At 37.6% G+C, this 26730-nt stretch overlaps 1 protein-coding gene across 1 annotated transcript; it reads right to left on the bottom strand.

The window, feature by feature from the left end:
• Window positions 1–7860: 7860 nt before the first annotated feature.
• On the bottom strand, window positions 7861–25724 carry LOC143570267 (uncharacterized). The gene is made up of 6 exons (XM_077055951.1): window positions 24903–25724; window positions 20599–21652; window positions 20454–20500; window positions 19065–20336; window positions 18905–18971; window positions 7861–7994 (listed from the first exon to the last, which is right to left on the bottom strand). The coding sequence occupies exons 1-6, from the start codon at window positions 25722–25724 to the stop codon at window positions 7861–7863; spliced, it is 3396 nt and encodes a 1131-aa protein (XP_076912066.1).
• Between the last annotated feature and the right edge of the window lie 1006 nt (window positions 25725–26730).

A 26730-nucleotide genomic window follows, 5' to 3' on the forward strand; every position in this document is an offset into this window, starting at 1 on the left:
CGAGCAACAACCCCAAGCGCCTCCGGAATTAGGACAAATTTGGTCCTTATTCACGGATAAAGCTTCAAGCAATGAGGGATGTGGCGTAGGCCTCAGGCTGGTCAATCCCGAAGGCCATGAGTTTACATATGCCATAAAGCTGGACTTCAAAAGTACCAACAACGAGGCAGAATATGAAGCTTTCCTGGCAGGCTTGCGGATAGCTAAAAAGCTCGGGGTTAAACATTTAGAAGCCCGGGTGGATTCCATTTTGATTGCGGGACAGATCAATGATACATACGAAGCAAAAAACGATATCATGGGTTCATATGTGTCAAAGGCAAAGGATTTGATGCTTCAGTTTTCTTCTTGCAAAGTCATTCATATAAAAAGAAGTGAAAACAAATCAGCGGATGCTCTCAGTAAATTGGCTTCAACGAACTTCGAACATTTCGCCAAGGACTTCCACATTGAAGTATTAGATCGCCCGTCTGTTCCGCAACACCAGGATTTAGTGATCCAAACAGGAGTAGAATCCTGGATGACACCCATTATGGCATACTTGTCATTTGGAGCACTTTCAGAAGGAAAAACAGCGGCCCGGAAGATAAAGCACAAAGCCTTGAACTATCAGATTCTTGATGGTATTTTGTACCGACGTTCTTTCCTCTGACCACTACTTCGATGTGTGGATGCCGAGGATGCGAATTACTTAATCAGAGAGGTTCATGAAGGCATTTGTGGTCTTCACGCGGGTCCGCAGATGGTTGTAGCAAAGATAATGAATGCCGGGTATTACTGGCCGGGGATGCATATGGATGCTGTACATGAAATCAGAAAGTGTAATTCATGTCAACGCCATGCTCCTTACACGCTTCAACCAAAAAACGAGTTAGTCCCAGTCACTTCAGCTTGGCCGTTCCAGATATGGGCAGTTGACATAATGGGACCTTTCCCTGAAGCCTACGGACGTATCAAGTTCCTGATAGTAGCCATCGACTACTTTACAAAATGGGTGGAGGCCAAATCAGTTGCTTCTATAACAGCAGTGAGTGTTAAAAAATTATTGTGGGAATTCATCATATGCTGTTTCGGCCTCCCTCTAGAGCTCGTTAGTGACAACGGGACACAATTCGCGGACAGTGGGTTACAAGAATGGTTAAAAGAGTTACACATTTCTCAAGTCTTCACCTCTGTAGCCCACCCGCAAGCGAATGGTCAAATCGAAGGAACAAATCGGACGATCAAAGAAGGAATCAAAATGAGGCTGGGAACAAAACGAACGGGATGGGTGGACGAATTGCCCCATGTACTATGGGCCTTCCTCACTCAATGGAATTCCAGCAATTTCGAAACCCCCTTCAGTTTAACATACGGCACAGAAGCCATGATTCCCACCGAGATTGGTATCCCATCCGCCAGAGTCCTTATGATTGAAGATAATGATCATGAGCTCCGGATGAACCTCGACCTCCTCGAGGAAAGGAGAGAAATGGCATCGATCCGCGAGCATAATTACAAACGATAGTTGCAAAAGTATTATGACTCGCGGGTTCAAAGATGTGAATTCGATACGGGTGATTATGTCTTCCGCAATAACGAAGCCTCAGGCAAGAACCTCCGGGCAAGTTGGCCCCTACATGGGAAGGACCTTATAGAATCCAGAAAGTTCTGTCTAAAGGTGCCTATAAACTAGAAAGATTGGACGGGACAGAGGTTCCCAGAACTTGGAATGGGGCCCAACTGAGGAAATGCTAAATTTAGTATGTTTATTTTTAGCCTGCGTGCCTAACTAGAAGTTCACAACATATGTAATTTCATTTCTTGTATTTTGGCTTATGCCTCAGTTATGAAAATTTTCATTTTAGTCATTTGAGACTTGTATCAATAGGTAATCCTTTATTGGCGTACAAAGAAGATCCTACAAAACACTTATATTATGACAAATAAACAAAGTGTAACGGAGGCAAAATTAAAGCCTTCTTTATTCATACAAATGGGATTACAACAAAAGGATCAAGTTAAAAAAAAAAGAGAAAGTCAAGTTACAAGAACAAAAAAATATTTACGATGCGGCATCTTCAGGCCCCGCACCTCCGCCTTCCGCATCTTCAGCATCTTCTTCTTCTTCTTCTTCATTTCCTCCATAAAGTTCAAGAAGAGTCTTTAATTGCTGAATGTTATCCTCTTCATCAGCAAGCCCGGATATCTATTCCGTCAAAGAAAATTTAAAAGAATCAAAATCCTTTGATTTCTGCTTCAAAATGGCAACAGTATCCTGACCAGCCAAAACGTACTCCTCAGGAAGCTTGGAAGTGGAACTAAACTGATAACCTTCTTTAAAGCCCAGTTGGCGACCAGCTTGCTTCGAAGCTTTGAGGAGGATAGCAACACAATTCCCAAGTTTGTCACTAGCCCGTACATCGACAATGACCTGATAAGACAGTTACACATAAGTAACTCTAAAAATACTTGGAACATTTATGATGAGAATAAGGCACATACCTTGGGAATAGCTTCCGCCAATAACCATTTTCGGTCTGATTTGGCCTGGATGATTTCCATCTTATGTTTAGCACATTCCAAGGCTTGATCACGGTTTTTAGCGTTAAGATCAATCAAGCGCTTGTCCTTGGCCGCTGCTTCAGCCTGCAGGGCTTCCAGTAATTTGGCATGTTCATCTAATTGCTTTTGAAGAGCGACCCTGGCTTCCTCAGCAGTGGACCGAGCAGCTTTTTCCGCCTCCAGGGCCTGGCTGGCCTCCCTAGCTTCGTTTCTAGCTTTAAGAGCTTCTTGTTTAGCATCAGAAGCAGAGGCCGCCAGCTCATCCCATTGTTCATTCATCGCCAACCAATCTCTGGTTATCTCATGAGTAGTGGACATAGTATTCGCCAAATAATAAGAATGAGAGTTTAGTAATTCTTGGCGAATACTAAGGCGACGTCTCTCCTTTTCACCATGAAAGACATTCCCCCAGAAATTCAAAACATGTGTACACGTCACGGAATGTTGAATCCCGACGCAAGGACCAGTTAGGCTGGTGCGGGGTGGGATCTTCCTCCCCAGGAGAGGGAAATGTCGGGGAAGCATATGGAAATGTGCTCACACCCCCTTGATCCCTGAAGCGGTAAACGTTATGAGGGGGTGACACCTTAGTACGATCAGTTGTGTCATCCCCCTCCTTCTTCAATGGAGAATCATTCGTCACAACGACCGGATTCTCAACTATGTTAGGAGGTGGTTGTGACGGATGAACATGACAATCCTTCAAACCGGAAATACCTTCAGAAAGGTTATCCATGCTCACTGAAAAACATTAACAATGAGTTAGAAACATTCCAATTCAAAACAGATAAAAAATAAGGAACTTTGCATACCCAGCGAAGGGTCCTCCGCATCAAGTTGTTCCAATCGTGCTTCCAAGGCGGAAGGTTTGGTCTTTTTTGACTTCTTCTTCTTGAGAACATCCTTTACAGGATGAATTTTCCGCTTGCCCGCCGCCTTGGAGGCGCCCGCATCAACGGCCGAACGTTTACCCTCAGCAGTAGTATCATCAGGTCTCGGACCCTCAACTTCTGCAGTGGTGTCAGCGTCATCTGGGCCCGATGATTGAATGGTCGCGGCTCGTTGACGGGTGAGACCTGCAGTTGAGCCTATAATTTTGTTAACATCAATCGAACATATTTCTCCAGACAGTGACGACTCCTCGCTAGACGAGAAGAGCACAATCACTCCGCTGGAACTAATAGCAGTCACAGGTTTGGGTTTCAAAGCGCCCTCACCTTTCTGGATGCATTCTTTAACATATGCCTCACCTTTGGCATACATCGCCTCGGAAACTTTGGGTTCCGGGCGGAAAGCTGTGGGAAACACGAAATTAAAACGGGTGCGCTCGAGAAAGGACGCATCCCTTTTATCGATTGGGCGGCGCACCATCATTCCCTCCTTGCGATCCAACAAAGTTCTAAAGGCGGAACCTTCACCTACGAAAAGAAAGAAAACAAATTAGAAAATTCTTAATGACAAAACAGAGATAACAACAAACTTACTCTTGTCGGTCTCCTCGTAGTACGGCTCCAGAGTTGGAAATGGCCACAATCGGCTCATCCTCGCACTCACCATTGCCCCTTCGTGGATTGGGCGCATGGGAGTCGGTGTGGAGATCAGCGTTTGATAATCTTCATGGGCGGAGGCCACAACCACTGGCATAGCCTCTTTCGCCTTCCGTTTATGCATCGCGAAAGGAATAACATCCTCTCGGATCCAGAAAGAATTTAGGTTTCTAGCCATGGAGGCTACGGAGCCATTCCGTGCCTATAACCCTCTTCTCCACAGTCACGAAACTGTACCATCCGTCACGGAAGGTCATCTTGTAAAAAACGGCGAACATGCCAACAGTCGGTTCAAGGTCGTGGGTCTGGCAACAGAATTCGAAATGTCGAATCCTCAACATCCCGAAGGGATGGATCTGGGAAAGATGAATCATATAAGTTGTTAAGACCGATTGGACAAATTTGGTAATCGGAATCCGGAAGTTCTCTGTTGTAAAGTGGTCTATGTATACAGCTATTTTCTTTGAAGGCGGACTAGTAGCAATAGTACCACTAGCAGGAAGTTCTGGTTCCCACTCCCTCGTCAATCCATAAACATTGACAACATCATTATAGTCTTCTTCTTTAAGAAAAACGGTAACCTCGTCGATGGTAGGGGTACTCTTCTTTTCTTTAGCCATCGGAATAACAGTAAGATGAAGAAATCACAGAAAAAGGTTGAAAATCTCGAGCGTTTGAAAGAAATCTAAAAGTGATAAAGATTAAGTGAAAACCACAAAGGTCATATTTATACTCATCGCAATTAATGCGATCCATAAAGCGCCAGAGGAGAGAGAAACCGCGGACCGACAGATGACTGACACGTCAGGCGGGAAATTCAAGATAGTGAAAACAGACTGTCGGCGGCGTCATATACGTCTCGTCAGTTACGCTCAAAAAGTTTCTCTCTCCGCCACGTCACTATTGTTATCCAAAACTTTCAAATATTTCAACAAATTGAAGGATTCAGGAAATTCCTCTCAGAAGATATTAAAAGCAGTAAAAAGATCACAAGAAGTAAAAAGAAATATTTTTCATTAATGATCCAAAAAAGATTACAAGAAGGAAAGAACACCTTTTACAATTATAGAAACAGTAAATCTATCCTAAGGGTTTGCAGCGGACGGGTCTTCCGGAGCCTTCACAGACGTATCTTCCGAAGAATCTTCCTCAAAGTCTTCCCCAAGATAGGCCTTCAAAAGTTGTTGGCCATCATCCGCGGATGCAAACTCCGGAAGCATTTGCTGAAGCGGAAACACTAGGTCATCATGTTCCTTTACCCGCGTAACTCGGGCTTGCTTAACATCAACTCCATGAAGAGGATGATCTCTAAATGTGCGGTTGCTTTGAGCATACTTCATCCTTTCATGAAAGCCCACAACACGCCCAAGTGAGGAAGAAGCAGACATCGCATTGGCAAAGCTGTCATTTAGCTCCTTACTTTCTTTGATATGGCGAGCAACCTGTTAAGACAAAAACGTAAGTTCCCAATATCAAAAGGTACGAGTGAAATAACAAGTAATAAAGATTAACTTACAGCATCAACGCCTCGAGTAAGGAACCATTGGCGGTCATGTTCCGCGCGTTCTGCCCGCGCTCGGAACTCTTTAGCTTCCGCGGTAGTTTCCTCATGAGCTTTAAGAAGAGAGTCATAGGCAGTCTGGATTTCAACAGCACTTTGATCCTTAAGTTCAGACCGCTCCTTCTGCAGCTTTAGCTCCGCTTCAAGATCGTGAATTCGCGCACCTTGAAGGGCTACTTGATTTTCTAATGAAGTATTAGCCTCTTGAACACGAGTCAACTCGTCTCTTTCCCTTAGCTCGAGCAGCTTCAAGAACGGAATTCTGCTTTTCACAAGCTTCCTTCCATCAACGGGCAGCCTCAGCATTGCGATCTCGTTCACTCTTAAGAGCAATCTCCGCATCGGATTGTTTCCATTTAGCGGTCTGGGCAGCGATACGTTGCTCCTCAGCTTCTTTCTTGGCAGCCTCGGCCGCCCGACGAGCTTCCCCTACCTTCCCGCCTAGAGTACGCCACTCACTTAAGACCTCCTGGCTACCGGCTAAGGCATTAGCCAGATGATAAACAACATTTGTATGAAGGTCGTGGCGGGAAAGATCACGCTGATATGCCATCTCAGCAGGGGGGTACGCAGTGTTCAACAAATTCCATACACGTTCTCGGTTGGGAAAACCGAGAACCATTGGTAATGCCCCATGGAGGGACACACAACTCGTGTTTGTCACCCAAGCCCGTATCCCCGTAATAACGGGAACCCGAGGGTTTAAGGCGAGCCGGGGTGGATGAAGACTGTTGAAGAGGAGGTTGACGTGGAAGCTCGTCAGTCTTAGTACCCTCCTCCTCAGCAGTGGGACTGTCTTGTCGATAACCACTACCACCCCCACCTTGAAACAAATAATCAAAACGGGTATCACGGCCGGACTGATCGTCCAGATCCCCCGTTGAAATATCAATAGGAGGAGTAGGCATCTCCTCATCCACAGTAACCCCAGCCTGGGGGAAAGTTGGCTGATCCTCCACATTAGCAGCATCATGCAGAGTAGATGGTTGATCCTCCGCCCCTCCCCTTGAAAAAGGGGATGATGGTTTTTCAGTATGAGAAGTGGGAGTTGATAACTTATCAAATATATCTTCACTAAAAATCAACGGATCTACACAACAAGATTTATACTTAGCAAAATACTAATAAAAAGAATACAGTATTTAAAGACTGGCATGTACCTTCAACAGTGTCAAGACGGTCAGCAAGGCTATACTGTGGCTTCTTGGGACGGTGTATTTTCCGTTTTTTCTTTGACGGTCCCGCCTCAGTATCCGCAGCCTTCTTGTTCGTACGACCCGTCTGGGAGGCTAAGAAAACTCTCCTTTCCTCCAATTCTGCCAATAAATGTGAGACAGAGGAAGGTTCAGAAGTATCGAAATCCTTTTCCTCTTCGGAAGCAGAAGACATAGAAACGTTACCATCGTCATCACTTGACGATAAGATGGCAACTATCCCGTCCGAAGTAACAGCATTAAGAGGAGGAGGGTTTAGAATATACGCACATGTTTCAAAGGTGGCGTTGGAAGTCACAGGTTCAGCCCGAACTTTCTTCGGAAACAAAAATAGGTTGGTTCCCCGCCTCACGGATACTTTTGCGGACACAACCCTTGTTTTCAAAAAGGGGCATTGAACATAGAACTTCGGCCTGAAAAAGATAGAAAACAAATTATCAAAAATATTCAAGCAAGCAAAGAGACAATAAACGGAAACTTACGCTCATCCAAGTCTACAAAAATGGGCTCCATAAATTCTGTTGGCCACAAGCGGCTCATGCCCGCCCAAACTAGAGCTTCTTCCGGTAAGGCTCGCATGGGGGTCGGTTCCATTGTGAGTACACGGTACCATTCTTGACCCTCATGAGCAACGATAACAACGTCAGGAAGGGCGGAATTTACTGGGCGGCGAACCATTGACAGAGGCACCACATCCTCAGACACCCAAAAGAATTTGTTACGCCAGCCAGTGGACAACTTTTCAACCTCATACCCAAGGCTTCGATCGGAAAATCCCCGACACGTATACCAATCGCTCCGGTTGGCAAGACGATAAAAAACCAGAAATCGATCAACATGAGGCACCATGTCTCGTGCTATACATATAAATTCATAATGACGGATTCGCATCATAGCACGCGGATGCAGTTGGGATAAATGGATCCCATAGGCAGTTAAAAACCTCTCAAAAAATTTCGTTATGGGTAAACGGAAATTCCCATGAACGAAATAGTCAGTATACACAGCCATTTTCCCAGGCGGTAGAAAACTGGCTTTGGAACCCCGCCCCCCACTCCGGTGGAATGCCATAAGTCTCTAGCAATTTCTCGTATTCAGAATAATCCCATGAAGCTTCTATCTCGTCAACTTAAATAAGATTTAGAAAAAAGGTAATTTAAAAAGAACATAAAATTAAGATAAATAAACTTCTAACGTAAGATAGTCATTAGTTTATGTATGATGCATTACAAGTTTACAAACTTATTAATATGGATTTAATGAAGCTAATCGAATGTAGAGCTAATGAAAAAAAAATATTTTTAAAATAGTTATAATTAGTTAACGTAAATGATACGTACTTGATCCCTTAGAATCTATTCCCGTCTAAACCCATGTTATCAAACAAGCGGGAACAATTTAAGCAGAAATTAGTTGGGCAGTTATGTTCTAGAACCGTCAACTAGGTTTAGTATTAGTTGGGTTATCATTGTTTTATTAGTTATGGATGTTTATGTTTATCATAATTAGGGTTCTTTAACCTTGTAATTGGAGATCAAGTCTATCTCGAATGTGGCTATTATCTTAATTTCATTACTTTAGTTTTTCGGTTTCTATCATTGGTTCCATTGCCGGGAAATCGAAGATGGCTGCCAACAACCTTCAGTTCTACCATCATCAAATCAGGTTGTTCTTGTTACTCAATTAGCATTCATTGCTGACCCGTTGATAGCCTTGAAGGAGGACATCGCAGAGATCAAGGCGGTTTGGATAAATGTCAACGAGGAATCTCACAGCACTACTTGATATGGCTAAAGAAGAGGTCCCAGTCGAAGATTGGCTAAAACTTGCTTTCTGTGTTCAATTGGAACTTGAAGATAGTGTTCAATTAAAGATAGAAAATGATGTTCAGTTGAAGACCGAAGACTGATATGAGCATGTTTTGGATGTTCAATTGCGGGTCGGAGATTTGGAAAGTGACCAAAATTCAATGATGTTGTTGCATACCAACTTACATGTGAAAGATTTGAAAGAAAATCAAACTCACGTGAAGTTATCTCCGCCTCACATGACTTCATGGGTTGATGAAACTCACAAATGGGCTAAAGTTGGTGGCTGGAATGATCCAGATGTGTTGAAGACAGGAAACGAGGGTTACAATTCCCATCATCAAGTGTAGGTTAGCCCACTTGCACATAAAAAAATTACTAATTGGTTCAACATATGTCTCATCACGACCACATTTCATGATTTGGAACATATTGTTCGAAGATTACTAGAGGCACAGATCTTGGCAACCATTGGATGGCTCATTGCTTGGTGCATCGTTTTTTTTCCGACTTGAGGACAAGTCGTTTTACCAGGCGCGAATTAAGTATTTATACATACCTGGTCCCTTAGAATCTATTCCCGCCTAAACCCATATTACCAAACAAGCGGGAACAATGCAGTTATGTTCTAGAACCGTCAATTAGGTTAATTGTTAATAGGGTTATCTTTGTTTTATTAGTTATGGATGTTTATGTTTATCAGAATTAGGGTTCTTTAACCTTATAATTGAAGATCAAGCCTATCTCGAATGTGGCCATTAATTATCTTAAATTAAGTACTTTAGTTTTCTGGTTTCTATAAGTAAATGCATTAAGTATTGTATCATATAAATAAAATATTGTAAAATTATTAAAATCAAGATATTCTTAGCATGTCCTTCTCAAATGGACAAATGTTCTATTAGACTCTATCCACAATGCTATGAGCGCCATTAAGAGTCCTTATGTGTCATATCATATCCTTACAAATCCTCATTTCACCTCCAACCTTACAAATATCATTACAATTCTTAGTTTTCACCTCTTCATCTAGACACTACACACAACATTCAAATAAAACATTTTCTTTTACTTGATTGGGCTCACTCATATGCAAAAAGCAACAAAAACTAGTGTTTTGAAACCCGGCCCGCCCGGTCAGACCGGTACGACCAGGACCCGGATCTCTAAACCGGGCTGGGTCAGGGTATTTAGTCCGATTTCTAAACCCGGCCGGGTTTTGCGGGTGGCGGTCGGCCCAGATCCAGTGACCTGATGGGTCAACCGGTAAAACTCATTTTTCATTAAATTCAAAATGAAATGTGCACGCTGGGATTCGAACTTGGGTCATTTTCTGGATAGAAGCTTTAATAATTACCCATAAGCCAACCAACCAAGCGTCATTGATGTCTTTATTAATTAAATATAAATTATATATATATTCAAAATGCAATGTATGAAACATTAATAAAAATTAAAGTTTGTTATTATTATTTTTTATATGTATATGAATTATATCTATAAATTAATATATATATTTAAATTATTTATGACGACATTCGGTCAAACACCCCCGCTCTTCCGGGTCGGTCCGACCTTTGACCCAGTAAGGTGTCCGGATCGACATCCGGACCGGGTCTGAAAACATTGACAAAAACCAAGGCCTTTGTAGAAGAGCTTGATTGCTTCAAAGGCATGTAACTTAATACAAAAGGCATAATTCTCCAACGATAAGGACCTATACGAGCTAGCAAAGACATGTAACTTACGAATGCGTTGAAGATAGTGTAATATAGTATAGAGAAGTGGGCGCTTTTCTTTGACACACGACATGGTGTGCTCAACAACTTGGGAAAAATAAAGGGGGGTGGGGGAAAACAATACTCTTATCAATAATTGAAGTTCAAAGTTTCAAGTTATAGTTTTGTACAACCTGAAAAGGTTGTCCTTAAGCACACGATTAAAGACCAACGTGAGTTACGTTCACTTAAAGGCAGCATCTCTAGTGAATTGCTTCATGGACGTTGGCCGCATCTTTTAATGTGATGTTGACGGGAGTCGGCACCTGTATGATCATTTGCCTTTTATTTTTATATTTATTCTCTATATTTAAAATATTTTTTAATAAGTTATAGGCTAAACAAGTTTTGAACCGAATAATATAAATAATCAATCTCAATCTTCTCCTTATTACAATAACATATTTTAATTTTCTTTCAGTTTTAGTGATTACTAAATGCTTTTATCTTTTTGTCCATGGATTTAAATTAGTAGAGCTCCTAATAAGCTATTTGAGAACCCGGGTCAATAAAAGCTAAATCTATACAAGCTAGTTAATTAGCTATTCTAAATCGGCTCGAAGAAAGCTTGAATCAAGTTGGACTTAAATGAGCTCAATCAAGCATATCAAAACTAAATCAGAGATCATCTAATAACTGAAAAGTAGCTCAAGTTTCACATACCAAACTTAACTAGTTTCGTAAGCCTAAATGAGTTTATTATATATAAATATAATCAGTTTTATTTTATATAACAAATATACAATTACATAATATGCATTATACATAATAAAATAATTAAATCACATACATATTCTAATATATAAAGTTTTATTAATTTATATTACATAATATCATTTACAATATTCGTTTATAATATTTATATATTTTTTTGGATTTTAATTTTATTTATCGTAAAAAAAATTAATATATTTAAAGTTAGATTATGAAAGAGTTTCACAAATAAATAGGATGTTATAGCTAGGTTTAAAAGCTATCTGGGTTTGATGAGACCCATGACTCGTTTAGTTTTTACTATAAATTTTTTTTCTTAATTATAAATATTTTTTTTTAAAAAATGGATATTATTTTTTTAGTATATCTCTATTTTATAGGATTTTTCATATAAAATATTTGGTAAGATTAATTTTTAATTTAATGAGATATTATAACCGGTTTAAGGCCTATCTGAGTCTGGTGATACTCATATCCGTAAATTTGAGTCAAATGCATAAAAAACCTCAATTTACAAATAAATCAATATAGTGGCTTGATAGAAGCTAAAAAACAACAAGAGAGCTTTTAAATGTTTCTTTTATATATAATGGCAAAATATCCAATACAATAATACCTTCACGTACAATAGGTACGCGAATCCCTTTTTTCACTAATCGATCCATGAAATCACATCCCAACATCTCATAATCATCAATACATACATAATTAATCATTGATTCACCGAAAAAACAGATTTGGATCGTTAATTTTACTTTTTTTCACGAAACTCGTTTTTGAGCGTTTTAGTTTTGGTTGAGCGTTTTAGTATTTTTGCCTTGTTTTTTTCCTTTGAGCGTTTCTCGTACCTATCGTATGTTAAGGCATTATTGTACAGTATCTCGACCCTATATATAATTGATGTGTTGAAAAACACACTTATTTTTCCGTACCATTTTATCATCTTTTTTATTACTTTTTTATATAATAAATATTGTTTTAACTCGTTTTAACTTGATCTTATAAAGTTTATTATTTTGTGTAGGTGACGAGTTTTAAAAGAGAAAATGATCGGGTTTTTAAGAATTAAAAGGCTTTTATGATAAATGTTTGAAGAATCAAGTTAAAGCCCGATCCAAAAGACTATTTGTGTGAAGCCTTTCATATATATTATATAATAACACAAAAACTAAAAACCTTAAAACCTAATAAGAGAGCCGATCGGCAGCTTTATTCTAAAACAAATATTATTACAAGTTTGTGGTCGGGTAATATATAAGGCAATGTGTAGTGGGGCTTGGTCTTGGGCGAATAAATAAATAAATAAATAATAATGTTACCGTTGGGTAACGGATAAATAAATAAATAAATAATTTAAATTAAAAACTTAATATAAATATCAAACCAATTAAACCATTTTCACCATATCATACACAAACTCAAACATAAAAATACCAATCATTTTCATCATTTCATACTTCTTTAAACCCAATGAGTTCCCTGGATTCCACGAATTCTGCCGAGTTTTAGGATCAGTTAATCAACGAGAGTCGAAGAATTCATCAGATTCATCGACGAGTGGCGGAAGATCATTTAGAGGTCACGAACGCGGTTCGGGTCGTCGCCGGTGTCCGGCTCTGCTCCGTCTACGGCACCACGTAGACGGTCATATATCCTTCGGGATCGTAAGCAAGCGAACGAGCGTTTGATGAAGGACTACTTCAACGGCACACCTACATATAACGACGCTATGTTTTGACGTCGTTTTCGGATGTCCAAGCGTTTATTTTTGCGCATCGTTGGAGATATGGAGCGGGAGTATGAGTATTTTCAAAAGAAACCCGACGCAAGAGGATATTTAGGATTCTCCGCCATCCAAAAGTGTACTTCGGCTCTACGCATCCTCGCATACGGCAACACGACCGATATCAATGACGAGTATTTAAAGATGGCTGAAAAAACAACTAGAGATACGTTGGAGAATTTTTGCATCGATAAAATTTAAATTGTTTGTATTAACTATTGTTTTTAGTATAAATATTTTTTAATAATTTATTTGTATAGGAATAATAAAATTATACTCTCATCGTTATCTGAGGATTCCTACTTCAAACGACCTGACTCGTATATACGATGTACACGAAAGCAAACATTCTTTTCCATGCATGATCGGGAGTATAGATTGCATGCATTGGGAGTGGGCCAACTGTCCAACCGCATGGCGAGGTCAATACACTCGTGGTGACCATGGAGTGCCAACGGTTAGTCTTCAAGCAATTTGTTCACACGACCTCTGTATTTGGTCAGCCTACTTCGGCTCAGTTGGGTCCAACAACGACATAAACGTTCTCAACGCGTCACCCGTGCTAGAGTATTACATCAGCCGTAGCATACCGGTCTTCCCGTTTTATGCCAACGATACCTTCTATCGTCACGAATACTATTTGGGAGATGGGATATATCTAGAGTACTCGATCATCGTCAAGACATTTCAAGACCCGATCAAAGAAAAAAGAAATTATTTTAAGAAGAAGCAAGAGTCCGCGAGAAAGGATATCGAGAGGTGTTTCGGACGTTGGCAAACATGAGCGATGCCATGTATACGTGTATCATATTGCATAATATGATTTTAGAAGACGAGGGAAACGCAATATGTCAACACTATATACCAGGAAGCGTTCCAGAACAGTTCCCTGAACTAACCCAAGACCAACGAACGTATAACATTCACCAGCTCACATCAAGTGATATACATAACCAACTGAAGGTTTTTGGTTCAACACGTGTGGGATAATCGTCCCGTTGAGGAGGACGAAGACGAAGACGAGGACGGGGACGGGGACGAAGACGAAGATGAAGACGAATAGATTAGTTTTTTTATTTGTATTTTTATATGTATTTTGTTGTGGTGTGCTATTTTTATTATTGGTGTGTTTTTTTTAGTTTTATGTATTTTTTTGTATTTAATTTTAAATTTTAATACATTTTTGTTTAATTATTTAAATAAATTGGTTTTTATTTAATTAGTTTAATTATAAAAATAAAAAATAAAAAAGATACTTTAGGCCCAACTTGTAACCCCTACACCATTACACTCCAAAAATAAATTCCCACACTTTGCTAACTGGGCGCAACGTATCACAATTTACCCTAATTTGTAGCCCTCCACTACGCATAGCCTAATAAACTTTGTCTCAAGACAAAGGTTTTGTGTGGTGGGATTTAATCCCACGGCCAGCTGAAAAAAAAAAGAAACAAAAACAATAATTAGCACCTCATAATAATTGTGTACGGGGAGCTATCAATCAAGACATTAAAAAATAATAAACCTAAGTCTTGGTCAAAGTGGCTTCGCAGCATGGGACAAAAATAAAGAAGGCAATATCAAGTTTGCAAGTTTTGGAAAGGAGCATCATTTGGTTCGTCTATTATTCGGTTTTACTTGTTAAAACATTATTTACTACATTCAAGAATTGTCAGACATGAGCTTTGCTACTAGAATTTATTTGTTTTTGTTTCTTATTATGAGTAGCTAAACTATTTGCGCTACCTAGGTTGAGATGATTATTGACATTGTTTAGCGGTTTATTTAGTTTTAGTTAATTACACGACGTATTATTATTGAAAGACTTTATTTAATTCGATCTTTGATGTGTTAAAATATTGCTTTTATATAATTATTGCTTGAGATTCCGTGTTTGACTTTGATTGGTTGGTTATGTGTCATTTGGTTAGGGTCCTACGTTTAGGACATAGACTTGGTGTTTTTGATCTTGTCATGATTAGTACTACCATAGGAATTTTGAGTGCAATTAATTATTAAAATTCAATAGGTTCACATTCCTTGCGACTGAGAGGTAACAGGGAGTTGGTTTGTCTCGTATCTTTATTTGGTTAGGTTAGAATTGCGCGAGAGCAAGTTTTGGTCTTATCCGGTTTAGTTTTGCGTGCAAATATGTCTCTTAGATCGGATTAGATTTTGTTACCCCTTTATCCCTATAATTGCTAGTACCAATTTTGTAAGACCCCGTTACCAGTAGCCCTACTTTCGTGTTGGATTTACTCATAAACGCAGTTCTAAATATCAGAGTTAATTAAAACATTCGCGGAATAATATAACTTTAATAAAACATTTCATAGCAATCAAAAACTTGTCTTAAACAACCAACTTGTCTTTCTAAATAAACAAAACATTAACGTAAACGTCTTGAGTCTTCCGATGCCAGCCTCTTATTCAGTGCCACGTGTCTCCTCAAGCGAGCTGCCTCATCCTACTCACCTGCGTGCATACTAAAAGTCAGCTACGCTGAGTGAGTTCTAGTTAATCATACATTATACAATACACATAAACTTATATCCTTTCAATCATACTTTCATACTTTCTTTTGTACTAACTTGCTTTCATATCTTATGTTATAAAGAGCATTACGCCCTACATTCCTCGAGTATTATTAGGGCTCGGTACCCTCCTTCCTCGAGTATTATTAGGGCTCAGTATCCTCCTTCCTCGAGTATTATTAGGGCTCGGTACCCTCATTCCTCGAGTATTATTAGGGCTCGGTACCCTCCTTCCTCGAATATTAGTAGGGTTCGGTTCCCTAGTTCTCGAATATTAGTAGGATTCGATTCCCTTTTCGTTACCATACAACCATACATCATACCTCGAGTATTATTAGGGCTCAGTTCCCTTTTCGTAACCATACAACCATCCTTTCCTTCTTTTATTAACTTTATCACGTTCATACACATAAGCATATATATCATACTTACCTTATACATAGCGTTACAACCTGACAGTACGTGCAATATCCAAAGATCGTTCAAGTACCATCAAGCAATCATTCATACATTCACATTATTCACATAAGGCATACACTTATCTCTTAGGATAAGCGTATTAACAAACATATTGAGTATGCACACAGCCCCGAAAACATAACACATAATGGGGCTAGAAACTCACCTGAATCCTGTTACGTTCTCCGTTAATCGTTATTCCCTTCTTGAGCTGTGCACGGCTAACTGTATAATATTTACATGTATCAATTAACTACTACTACTCATGTTGTATTTCTATCTCTATATAACCCACAACGAACGGGGGTCCGGGGGAAGCGCCCCTGGCAGCGGGGTCTAGGGGCGGCAGCCCCTAGCAGGGTCCAAGGGGCAGAGCCCCTGGCTGAGGTCGAGCTATTTAGTCTTTAACGAATTGACTTATCTTAGCGAACTGGTCATTTGTAACGAACTGAACCCTCTAGCGAACTGGACCTCTGACGAATCTGTCCTTGTACGAACCGGTCCACATAGCGAATCAGTTCAAGTAACGAACTGGACCTTCTAATTCGTTATCTCCTTTAACGAATGGCTATAACGAAATGGGGGGGGGGTTAATTCGTTATCTTTTCCTTAACGAATCAGGACACGAACTAAGGCTAGTTCGTTATCTTTCCTCAGCGAATCTACTTAACGAATCACCCTTAATTCACTAATTTCCCGTTAACGAACTAGGGTTAGGTCAGGGAATGTCAGAACATTCCCTGACATACCCTTAACCTCGTATTACTTTTCCGGCGCCGCCTTTCCGGCGCCGTCATTGCCGGAAAGCCGCCGGAAAAACGCGAACTCACCGGAAAAACGACTTTTAACTCGTTTTTCACCGTTTTTCGCCCCGTTCGATCCAGATCTGAGCTAGGGTGATCCCTAAGCTCATCATAGGTTCGGTTTATACCCGATTCCACCCGGATCTCGTGATTTAAACGGTTTAACGGTGTCGGCTCATTGTTTCGCAACTTTATCTAACGGGTTAAGCTCATACAATATTAAACTATCGTTACCTCGGATCAGTGCTCGGTTTCCTTCTTGATTTCGGCTAGAGATAAGGAAGAATTTGAGAGAAATCTTAAGTGTGTGTTTTGGGTGGTGTATGGAATGTGTGAGAATGAATTAAATGAGGGATTAATGGTTTATATAATTATGGATCATGGGCTTAAGCCCATGGTCCTTTACTATTTCTTTCATAATCCAAGTCCATAATCCATATCCATTTAACCCAACACTAGCCCAACTCGTATTCTATTTCTCTAAACCGATAACGACCCACTATAAAATAGACGATATTTATTATATTAATAAAACCGAAATTAGGATGTTACAAATTTTATCAGGTTTTGTGTCGTTGTGTCCGAGAGGAGAAGCGTCATTAGGGTACCTTAGTAATCTTTTTCCCGGTGCATTTATTCTATCTTCTTAGATTTTTTAGGGTTAGTTGGTGAGACCGAGAGGTGATCTAGCAAACTTTAATGAGCCTTAGTTGATTATTTTAAGATCCTGGTGTCGTGTGATTAGTTAATTCCGTTAGTTGTTGAACTGTCAGTAGGATTCTTGCCTAGGTAGTCGTTTCTCCATATTTGTTAAAACCTCGTTAAGTCCCGTTAAGTTTTCTTGTTAGTTTCGTTAAGTTAAGTAAGTTAGTTAAATTATTTAAAATAAAAATTAAAATAAAATCAATTAAATATTAAGGTAGGACTTGGATTAGGGTTTATATTCTGAGCCGTTCTCACGTGTCTTCGAGTTCGATATCTGGACTTTCATTTTCTTTGCTATACGCGACCGGTACACTTGCCGTTTGTGTGAACTAGAATAGGTTGTTTGGTTTTTTAAAGCTTAGTTGCAATTCGTGTTTTATTTATATATATATATTTTTTCGAACATCAATAATTAAGATTTATATATATATATACTAGGCTATATACCCGTGTGACACACGGGTTGATAAATTATTTTTCGAACATATTAGTTATTATGATTATGATGTATGAAACTTAAATATTAAAAATATAATGTAACCAATTAAAAAAATGAACAAATTTGGATACACCTGGCTTCCATGTTACATTTGCTATTGTGTAAAACGGATGTACAATTTAGTAAGGTGTTCAAGAAACACAACTCCACGTGTCCCATTTTATAAAAATTCGTTTGATATTTTTGTTTAGAAAGTTATTTATAAAAGTTATTGAAAAAAGTTATGAAAATAGCCATATCACGTTAAAATTTATAATCGGGTGAGAATAAACTTTAAACTAAATCGTCATTAACCAACCTACTAACAGCCATGCTTCACAATTTGAAGAAGATTTTGAATATACACACACATCATAATCCTAATAAAACCCCGTTAGAATAAATCTTGATAAAGTATCTTTATCTTCCAACAACCTCGATTATATATGGGAATTTCATACCTTCAATAATAATCATCTTCTTCAAATCTTCACTATTCCGGTGAGTTATAAGTTAGATGTAAAGTATGTTAGTGTTTGATATAAAAACCTTTTAGTGTATGGATATGAGTATCAAATAATATAAATAATTAAAAGGTTGTCTCGCTTTTGGTTATAAAGAAAAGAACATTTATTGAATAGATATGTTAACAAGCTAGTAAAAATATATAAACTTTAGGAATGGTCAAAAAGTGAATAGTTTATTAGATGGAGATTATAATATCATGTTGGTAAAAAAATTTGAAGCATAATGAAGAACATAATTTATTGTTTTAAATTATGTAAGTTTTGTAATTAATGTCAAACATATTAATCATTTTTGTGTAAGACGTTTAAAATTTAAAGTATAAAATAAATACATATAAAAAACTATAAATATAAAATGACTTCAAATATTTCAATATATTTACAAATCAATTACAAATTTCTAAATACTTCTTTATATACAACATTCATTTTTGTATTTGAAAGATTACCCTCACTATCTAGAATAACTATTTTAAGGCCGTCTCGTCTTGTAACTCTTGATAATGCGACATACAACTGACCATGTGTAAAAATAGGTTTTTTCAAAAACAAACCAACTCTTGATAGTGATTGTCCTTGACTTTTGTTTATGGTCATTGCAAAACATACGGCAAGCTGAAATTGTCTTCTTTGTAACTTAAGGTGGAGTTTTTTATCTGTGGGTACCAAAGTAATTCTTGAAATGTAATGACGATCTCCAATGTGACTTCCATATATAATCTCAACTTGTATAACACGATTTCCCAATGAAACCACCTTTAATCGAGTTCCGTTACACAAACCACTTTTTTGGTCAACATTTCTAAGAAGCATAACTGGAACACCTACCTTTAACACCAACCTATGGTTCGGCAAACCTGAAGCTTTAATTCCATTAAGAATATCAGGTGAACATAAAGATTCATCTAAATTCTCATTAACCATTTCTGTTGGACATATACTATCTGAACTTAGATATTCCCTTTCTTCTCGTGAAAAAACTGAGAGCAGCCGCTCGTTAATTTCTTGAACAACATCGTTTTTTGGAGCGAGTATTGCTCTTTCATGAAAGAAATTAAGGTCATTGAAGTTATGTTGAACAGACGGATATACAAACTCTATTAAATCAGAAACGGGATCTGATGAATCTTTGATGAGAAGATCTTCAGGTATTTCAAGTGTTGCTTCAGCATCATTGTTACCACCAACATTACCTTCCCCAATATCCAAAAGCCATTTTGCAAACATCCTAGTTTGCTCTATGTGAAATGAGTCGTTTAAGGTAGTCAACCTCAAGTTTTTTGTCAATTTAAGCACTTTGCAGTTTTTCCAAATGTAAGACGAACTTAAAGAAGAATTTACAATTTGTTGCCTACTTCCACCGGGTACAACAGGTAGTATTTGTCGGAAATCTCCTCCAAAAACTATAACTTTCCCGCCAAATGGTAAATCTGATGATGTTCCCGATGCAGATTTGAATATGTCTTTTAAAGATCTATCCAAAGCTCCAAATCCATGTTTATGTACCATTGGTGCTTCATCCCAGATAATAAGCGATGTTTGTTCTAATAAACTTGCAACATCACTATCTGGCTTAATGAAACAGAAAGAATCCTCAACTAAATTTATAGGAATGTGAAATCGGGAGTGTGCAGTCCTACCTCCAGATAGCAAAAGAGATGCAATTCCACTTGAAGTAACACTTAAAACAATCTTGCTTTCAGATCTTATAGATGCACATAATGTCTTCCAAAGATATGTTTTTCCCGTGCCACCGAACCCATAAACGAAAAACACACCTCCTTTAAACTTATCAACTGTTGTCTTGATTTCTTCATAGATATGACGTTGTTCATCAGTTAATGAAGATAACAGTTGACGAAACTCTTTACCTAATATGACCTTGTTTAAGCAAGTTCTTCAGTAAGTAAAAGATTATTTGCGGAAGATATACAATCATGATTAGAAAAAGGCATGGTTGAGAACCTTTTGAGACTGTAATTATTTCTAAGTAGAAACTTTAAACAATGTCATGTTCTTAATTTGTTCTTCATTAAGTAGTAAATCTGTGAAGTTTAAATAACAATTGTTAAATTATAATAAATAAATTTATGTGTAACAGTAAGTATACAAATATGATATAAAATGGTTTAATTCATAATACCTGGATGCTTTAAAAGAACACGATGTTTGTATAGAATGTCATCTGACAAGTAAGTCCATGTACTTTCCCACACAAATTCAGGTCTGGAGATACTCTCTGACATTAACATGGTACAAAATAAAGTTCGTAAATAAGAACCAGATCCAGTGAAACTTTCTTCTACAATTGCTTCAACGAATTCATTGTCGTCATCCAAAAGGCCATATGCATAGCATGCATCTCTATATGTAGGAAATACAACATTATTTACTGTTCTAATTTCCTCAAACGTTGTTGGACCTTTTACTTTATTCAACAAAATTCGTAAATAATATGCTTCACCGAGAGAATGAGAAACTGAATGAATTCTACCAATTGAAAACCCTTTTTTCCTTGGTTCCCACTTACGTTTGTCGATTTTCCAAACAAACTTTGTAGGAAATTCGACGTAAGTTAGTTTACGTGCTTCTGGATAACTTTTATTGCAATTCAACCACTCTAAAAACATTGAAGCAGCCACTGAAGGTTTATCTAAGACATCGTCTATATCATCAAGTTCCTCATATATAACATGTTGTTGTCCTGGAAGATGAAAAGGAAGCCTAATGACTGAAGGATTCCTATAATGTATATCAAAAGAGAAAATTCGCCACGATGCTTCACATGCAGATATATATCTACAACTATAGTAGTCTTTTATTTCATCAATATTCTTCTCATGCTCATCATTTTGCTTATTACTTGATTCAAAACAAATTGAAGCCCTATCATGCCCTTTGTTTATATATTTAAACAAATATTTGATTGAACCTGCCTGATTGCACCACTCCACATTGATGTGTGCTTGATATCTTTTTAAAAGTATTTTATTATATGGAACAACGCTTCTATTATCAAACTTCACATCTGACTTCTCAACAAAAAATCCAGCCTTGGTTCTTCTATATAAAGGATAACCTTCACCGTCTATGCATTTAGATTCTCGGAATTGCTTTAGAAAATTTTTAGAACACTTCCCGTCAATCATGCATGGACAATTCTTATTTTGAACACCACAAGGACCATGAATCATGAACTGTAACATCCCAAATATTATAATATTAAATAAAGAAACATTTCGTTAAGTTGACGAGCGTTAAATAATAGTAGCTAGTGATTAATAAAAGATCATGGACTTGGATTAAGTAAGATGGATTAGGGGTAATGGGCCTTAGGTCCATGGGCTTTAAGGGATATAAATACCCCTTAAACCACCCTAAAACCCTAAATCCTCATTTTCTCCATCTTATTTTCTACACACTCAAAAACACACACACACACCACTACTTGTATACGTCCGTGAGAGGTAGGAGCGAGATCCGTGACCAAAACCGAGCCCGATAGAGATAAATATTCAATACACAAGATAGATACAAGATTCAAGTTCATAACCTAGCTAATCGAGACCAAACGAACACGTAAAGGTATGTCTTTTACCTTAAGGTTTGCGTTTTTATAAACGTTTAGTCGTGAAACTTAGAACGAGAATAGATCGGGTGAAAAAAAACGTAAAGTTGTGAACTTGATGCTAAAAACGAACTTAATGGACCTACAAATAGGTGCGGCTCATTTAAAATGGACCCTAGACCTAGTATTAAACGTTTAGCCTTAAAGTTTCATGCTTTATGTTACAAACGGGTCAAGTTTGGGCCGCAATTGGACTAGGGAATGGCTGGGACTAAAGCCGAGCCATAAACGAGCGGACTAAGGGTGGTAAAACGCATGTTTTGGATCGATAAACTGACCCTAGCAGCAGCAGCAGCTCGCTGCAACAACTTCGCCTGCAAGCAAGTTCGCTTGCAAGCAAGTTCGCTGCAGCTAAGTTCGCGCGCAGCAAGTTCGCCAATCAAGTTCGCCCTATATGTTTGCTTACTGATTAACTTCGCCATATACAAGTTCGCTGAATGATTAACTTCACTGAAGGATTAAGTTCGTTGAATGATTAACTTCGTCTCTTGATAAGTTCGCTGAACCTTAAGTCCGCCGAACCTTGAGTTCGCTTAAGTTAAGTTCGATAACGAATCGGATAGCAAATCAGACTTAATTCGTTATGAAGAATGAGTTAAGGAATTTGAAAATAAATTAAAATCCTAATGGAAAATGTGTTAAGACAGTTAATGTAAATAAATTTTTTCCAAGCTGACCTGGCAGCTCGACCCCAGCCAGGGGCTCTGCCCCTTGGACCCTGCTAGGGGCTGCCGCCCCTAGAACCCCGCTGCCAGGGGCGCTGCCCACGGACCCCCGTTCGTTGTGGGTTATATAAAGACATAAATACGATATGAGTAGTAATAGTTAATTGATACATGTAAATATTATACAATTAGCCGAGCTCGCTTAAGAAAAGATTATTGGAGGAAGAAGCAGAGTTCAGGTGAGTTTCTAGCCCCATTCCTTGTTATGTTTTCGGGGCTGTGTGCATACTCGATGTGATAGTTGATACACTTTCCTTAAATGGTAAGTGTATGCCATGTATGATATATGTGATTGATATGAATGATTGCTTGTCGGTACGTGAACAATCTTCGGATATTGCACGTATTGCCAAGGGAAGAGATTAATTCCTTACATGGATATTAAATAATAGCTTATATACATTGTTCCTTATATGGATAATATATAGAGTTCCTTCTATGGATAATGTATGATGTTCCTTCTATGGATAGTATAGTGTTCCTTCTATGGATAGTATAATGTTCCTTCTATGGACAGTATAGTGTTCCTTTTATGGAGAGTATAATGTTCCTTCTATGGAAAGTATATAGGATGTTCCTTCTATGGATAGTACATTGTTCCTTTTATGGATAGTACCGTGTTCCTTCTATGGATAGTATATTGTTCCTTCTATAGATAGTAAATTGTTCCTTCTATGGATAGCATCGTGTTCCTTCTACGGATAATATATAGAGCGTTCCTTCTACGGATAATATATAGAGTGTTCATTCTATGGATAATATATACAGATTGTTCCTTCTATGGAAAACATATATAGTACGGGTAGTAGTACTGATTCCCTTATTTGATATTATGTGATGTTCCCCTTATGGATAATTATACAGAGTTACAGTATTAATACGTGTCTTCGGATACGTGTAAAGATGTATGAGAACGAATTGTATGTTGCCTAATTAACTAGAACTCACTCAGCGTAGCTGACTTTTAGTATGCACGCAGGTGAATATGATTAAAGAGCTAGCATGAGGACGACACATGGCATGGATTGAACGGCTGGCATCTGAAGATAGAAGTAAAGATGTTTTAAAGATAATGTTTTGTGTTATGGTATCAAAGAAAAGATTTAATGTTTTGAAACGAATGGTTGAAGTTTTATATTCCGCGAAAGGTTTTAATTAACTCTGATTTGTAAGAACTGTGTTTATGAGTAAATCCGACGTTAAAGTAGGGCTACCGGGAACGGGGCCTTACATGAACTCCTTTACAAGGTAATACAATTCTGGATCTTGGTTTTTGTCTGGTATTTCGCTGAAATGAATGGATCGACATAATCCACGCTTGGAAGTTTGTGATCGGCATGCATAAATAAGCACAAATGAGCATGAGGCAAACCACGTTTTTGAAACTCCACGGTATATACAACTAAAATAAATATACCAAAACAAAAAAAAATATGTCTTAGAAATGAATTTTACAAAGAAGTAAAAAAATTTAAGTTAATACAAAATTGCCGTTTTATATTTATAGAAAATGTTTGAGTAATAAACAAATAATGTATACAACATAAAGTTTACTATATATGATTTATTTGTTTTATTTTTCATATGGAATATGATGATAGATATATAGAGTTTAGGCTTAATTATATCCTATGACCATCAAACTTCTGAAACGAAGAATACCTTCTGTAAAAACCATCTTGTTGGAGAAAGCATTAAATAATTACACATTGAATACTACTCCGCATTGAAGATGTAAGTTTTATCGATATTTGCAAATACTTTGACAAATATAACAAAATGAGAACCTTGGTTTCCCGGAGTTACAACAGGTTTGAGGATTGATTTCTTGTGGTATGTTAATTTTATTTTATGTTTTGGTATCTTTGTTAAACCGAAGACACTTTATGTTTTAGTGTTGATGTTTAAGGTTGTATATTAAACTTCTTTATCTGTATTTATTTTGATTTTGAAGTATATGACTTATGTTTGATTTGTCTCCCGGCTTTAGTTGATACAAGTATATAACCTACTTATTACCTACTTTGTTATAAAGAAATGTGAATGTAAAAACGTGCGAATAATAAAATGATGATGTTAAATACATGCTTGAACCTTTCCAAGTATTGCATTATCCCTTATGTCTTTAATCATAGAATCCAACTTGATTTTAAATAATCTGCATAAGATATCCGGTCTATCTTCCGGCTTAAGCGTTGTGTCTTCTAGAAATCTCTTAACTTCTGGCCATTTTGGGTTGCGTGTGATTGTTATGAAAAAATCCGGAAATCCATACCGCTTACAAAGAGACATGGCATCTAAATAGTTTTGTAACATGTACCGCGCACTACCGGTAAAAGACGAAGGTAATATAACACGTTGACCGATTTTGGAGACATCATTTTTCCCCTGATCTTTAACCAAACGTAGATTCTCGAAGGTCTCACATCTTAATTTCTTTTGTTGATTACGTATGTAAAAGAGTCTTTCACTTTCAATCATCGTATACGCATCAACCAAAAGTTGTTGAAAAAGCCTCCTAGAATATAGAATTAAAGAAAAACGATCCAATCTGTCTTGGATTATGTAACAAAAGAACTCTCTCATTGTACATGTATTTCTTTTACTGGTGTTTGATGTCGAAACATTGCGATGAGGGATGTCTAATCTGTAACCATCATCACCGTAGATGAAAATTATTGGATATTGAAGGGGTAGATAAGAAGGATGCAGCTCACTAATACGTTGAAGAAAGCCTTCTTTAGTCTTTACAATAATATTTCTAGGTTCAAATGAGCTGTCAATGTCACCAACTATTAAAGAAGCAACTTCAGAAGCAGTTGGCAAGTTATATGTCCTTCCATGTTGCTGTCTTTTTGCAATAAGGCGTAACTTTAGATTAGCATTAGGATTTGTTTGAAAACAATCCCGGGCCATTCTATAAGATTTGACCAATTCATTGTGTGAATCTAGCATGGCCTTCAATTCTTGTATAATCTCAAGATCTAAAATCTCAGAGCTTGATGTTGAGACATTTTTGGTTTGACTGATAAAAAATATTAAAAATACCAAGTAAGGTTTATTAAATAACATAAAATAGTTAAAATGGATTATTAATAATGTGGCTAGCATACCCTAATGCGCCTTGTCTATTCGCAATCTCATTATCAGTGTCATATATATATATATATATAACTGAGAGAATTTAGGCTTCGATCCAGACGTTGGAAGAAGACTTCCAATGCTATGGTAATTTTCACCGCTGAGTCTGAATATAAATGGAGCATTGCCTCTGTTAATCAACGAATCCACTTTTCCACCCATGGAAGTAAAGGCAAGCATTGAATTGTAACGACGAATGTTTTTCAAAAAATGTTTGCTTTCTGAATCCAAAGAAGTAAAAAGACTTTTATATCCAGAAGGCACGGGCTTGAAATCTGGAAGTTGTACTTTGCGTAACCACAACATAAAGAAAAGCTTGATTTAGCTTGTCTTTGGCTACTTCTTAAGCCTTCATCCTTCCACAACTTTGCATGACATCTTTGATATACATGAGTTTGATCATCATGATTCAAGTAATCTGGTAATAGTTATTTGCTATCTTGTTAGTCACTTATTATATTATGGTAATGTAAGACGTAATGAATTTTTTAGTAAAAGAATTAAGAAATAGAATATTACCTTTTGATTTACCAGAGAAAATGTAATTAATAAATTGTTCATCATGAGTATGATCTTCTTCTGTTAAATGTAATACAGAATTTTGTGATGTATCTTTATTTGTGGATTTGGGTTTACCGTTGGAAGATTTTGTCATGGTCAAAGGATCAGACTGAATCATATAGACTGATGAAGTATTTGATGAAGATGCTTCAATATTGTTAAAAGAAGTTGACGAACCTAAAAAGTTAATTAATGTTTAAGAACATGAATATATATATAA

Source organism: Bidens hawaiensis, unplaced genomic scaffold (genome assembly GCF_021521415.1).
Source record: "Bidens hawaiensis isolate Kalapana, Puna unplaced genomic scaffold, B.hawaiensis_p1.1 tig00024866_1, whole genome shotgun sequence".
NCBI lineage: Eukaryota > Viridiplantae > Streptophyta > Magnoliopsida > Asterales > Asteraceae > Bidens > Bidens hawaiensis.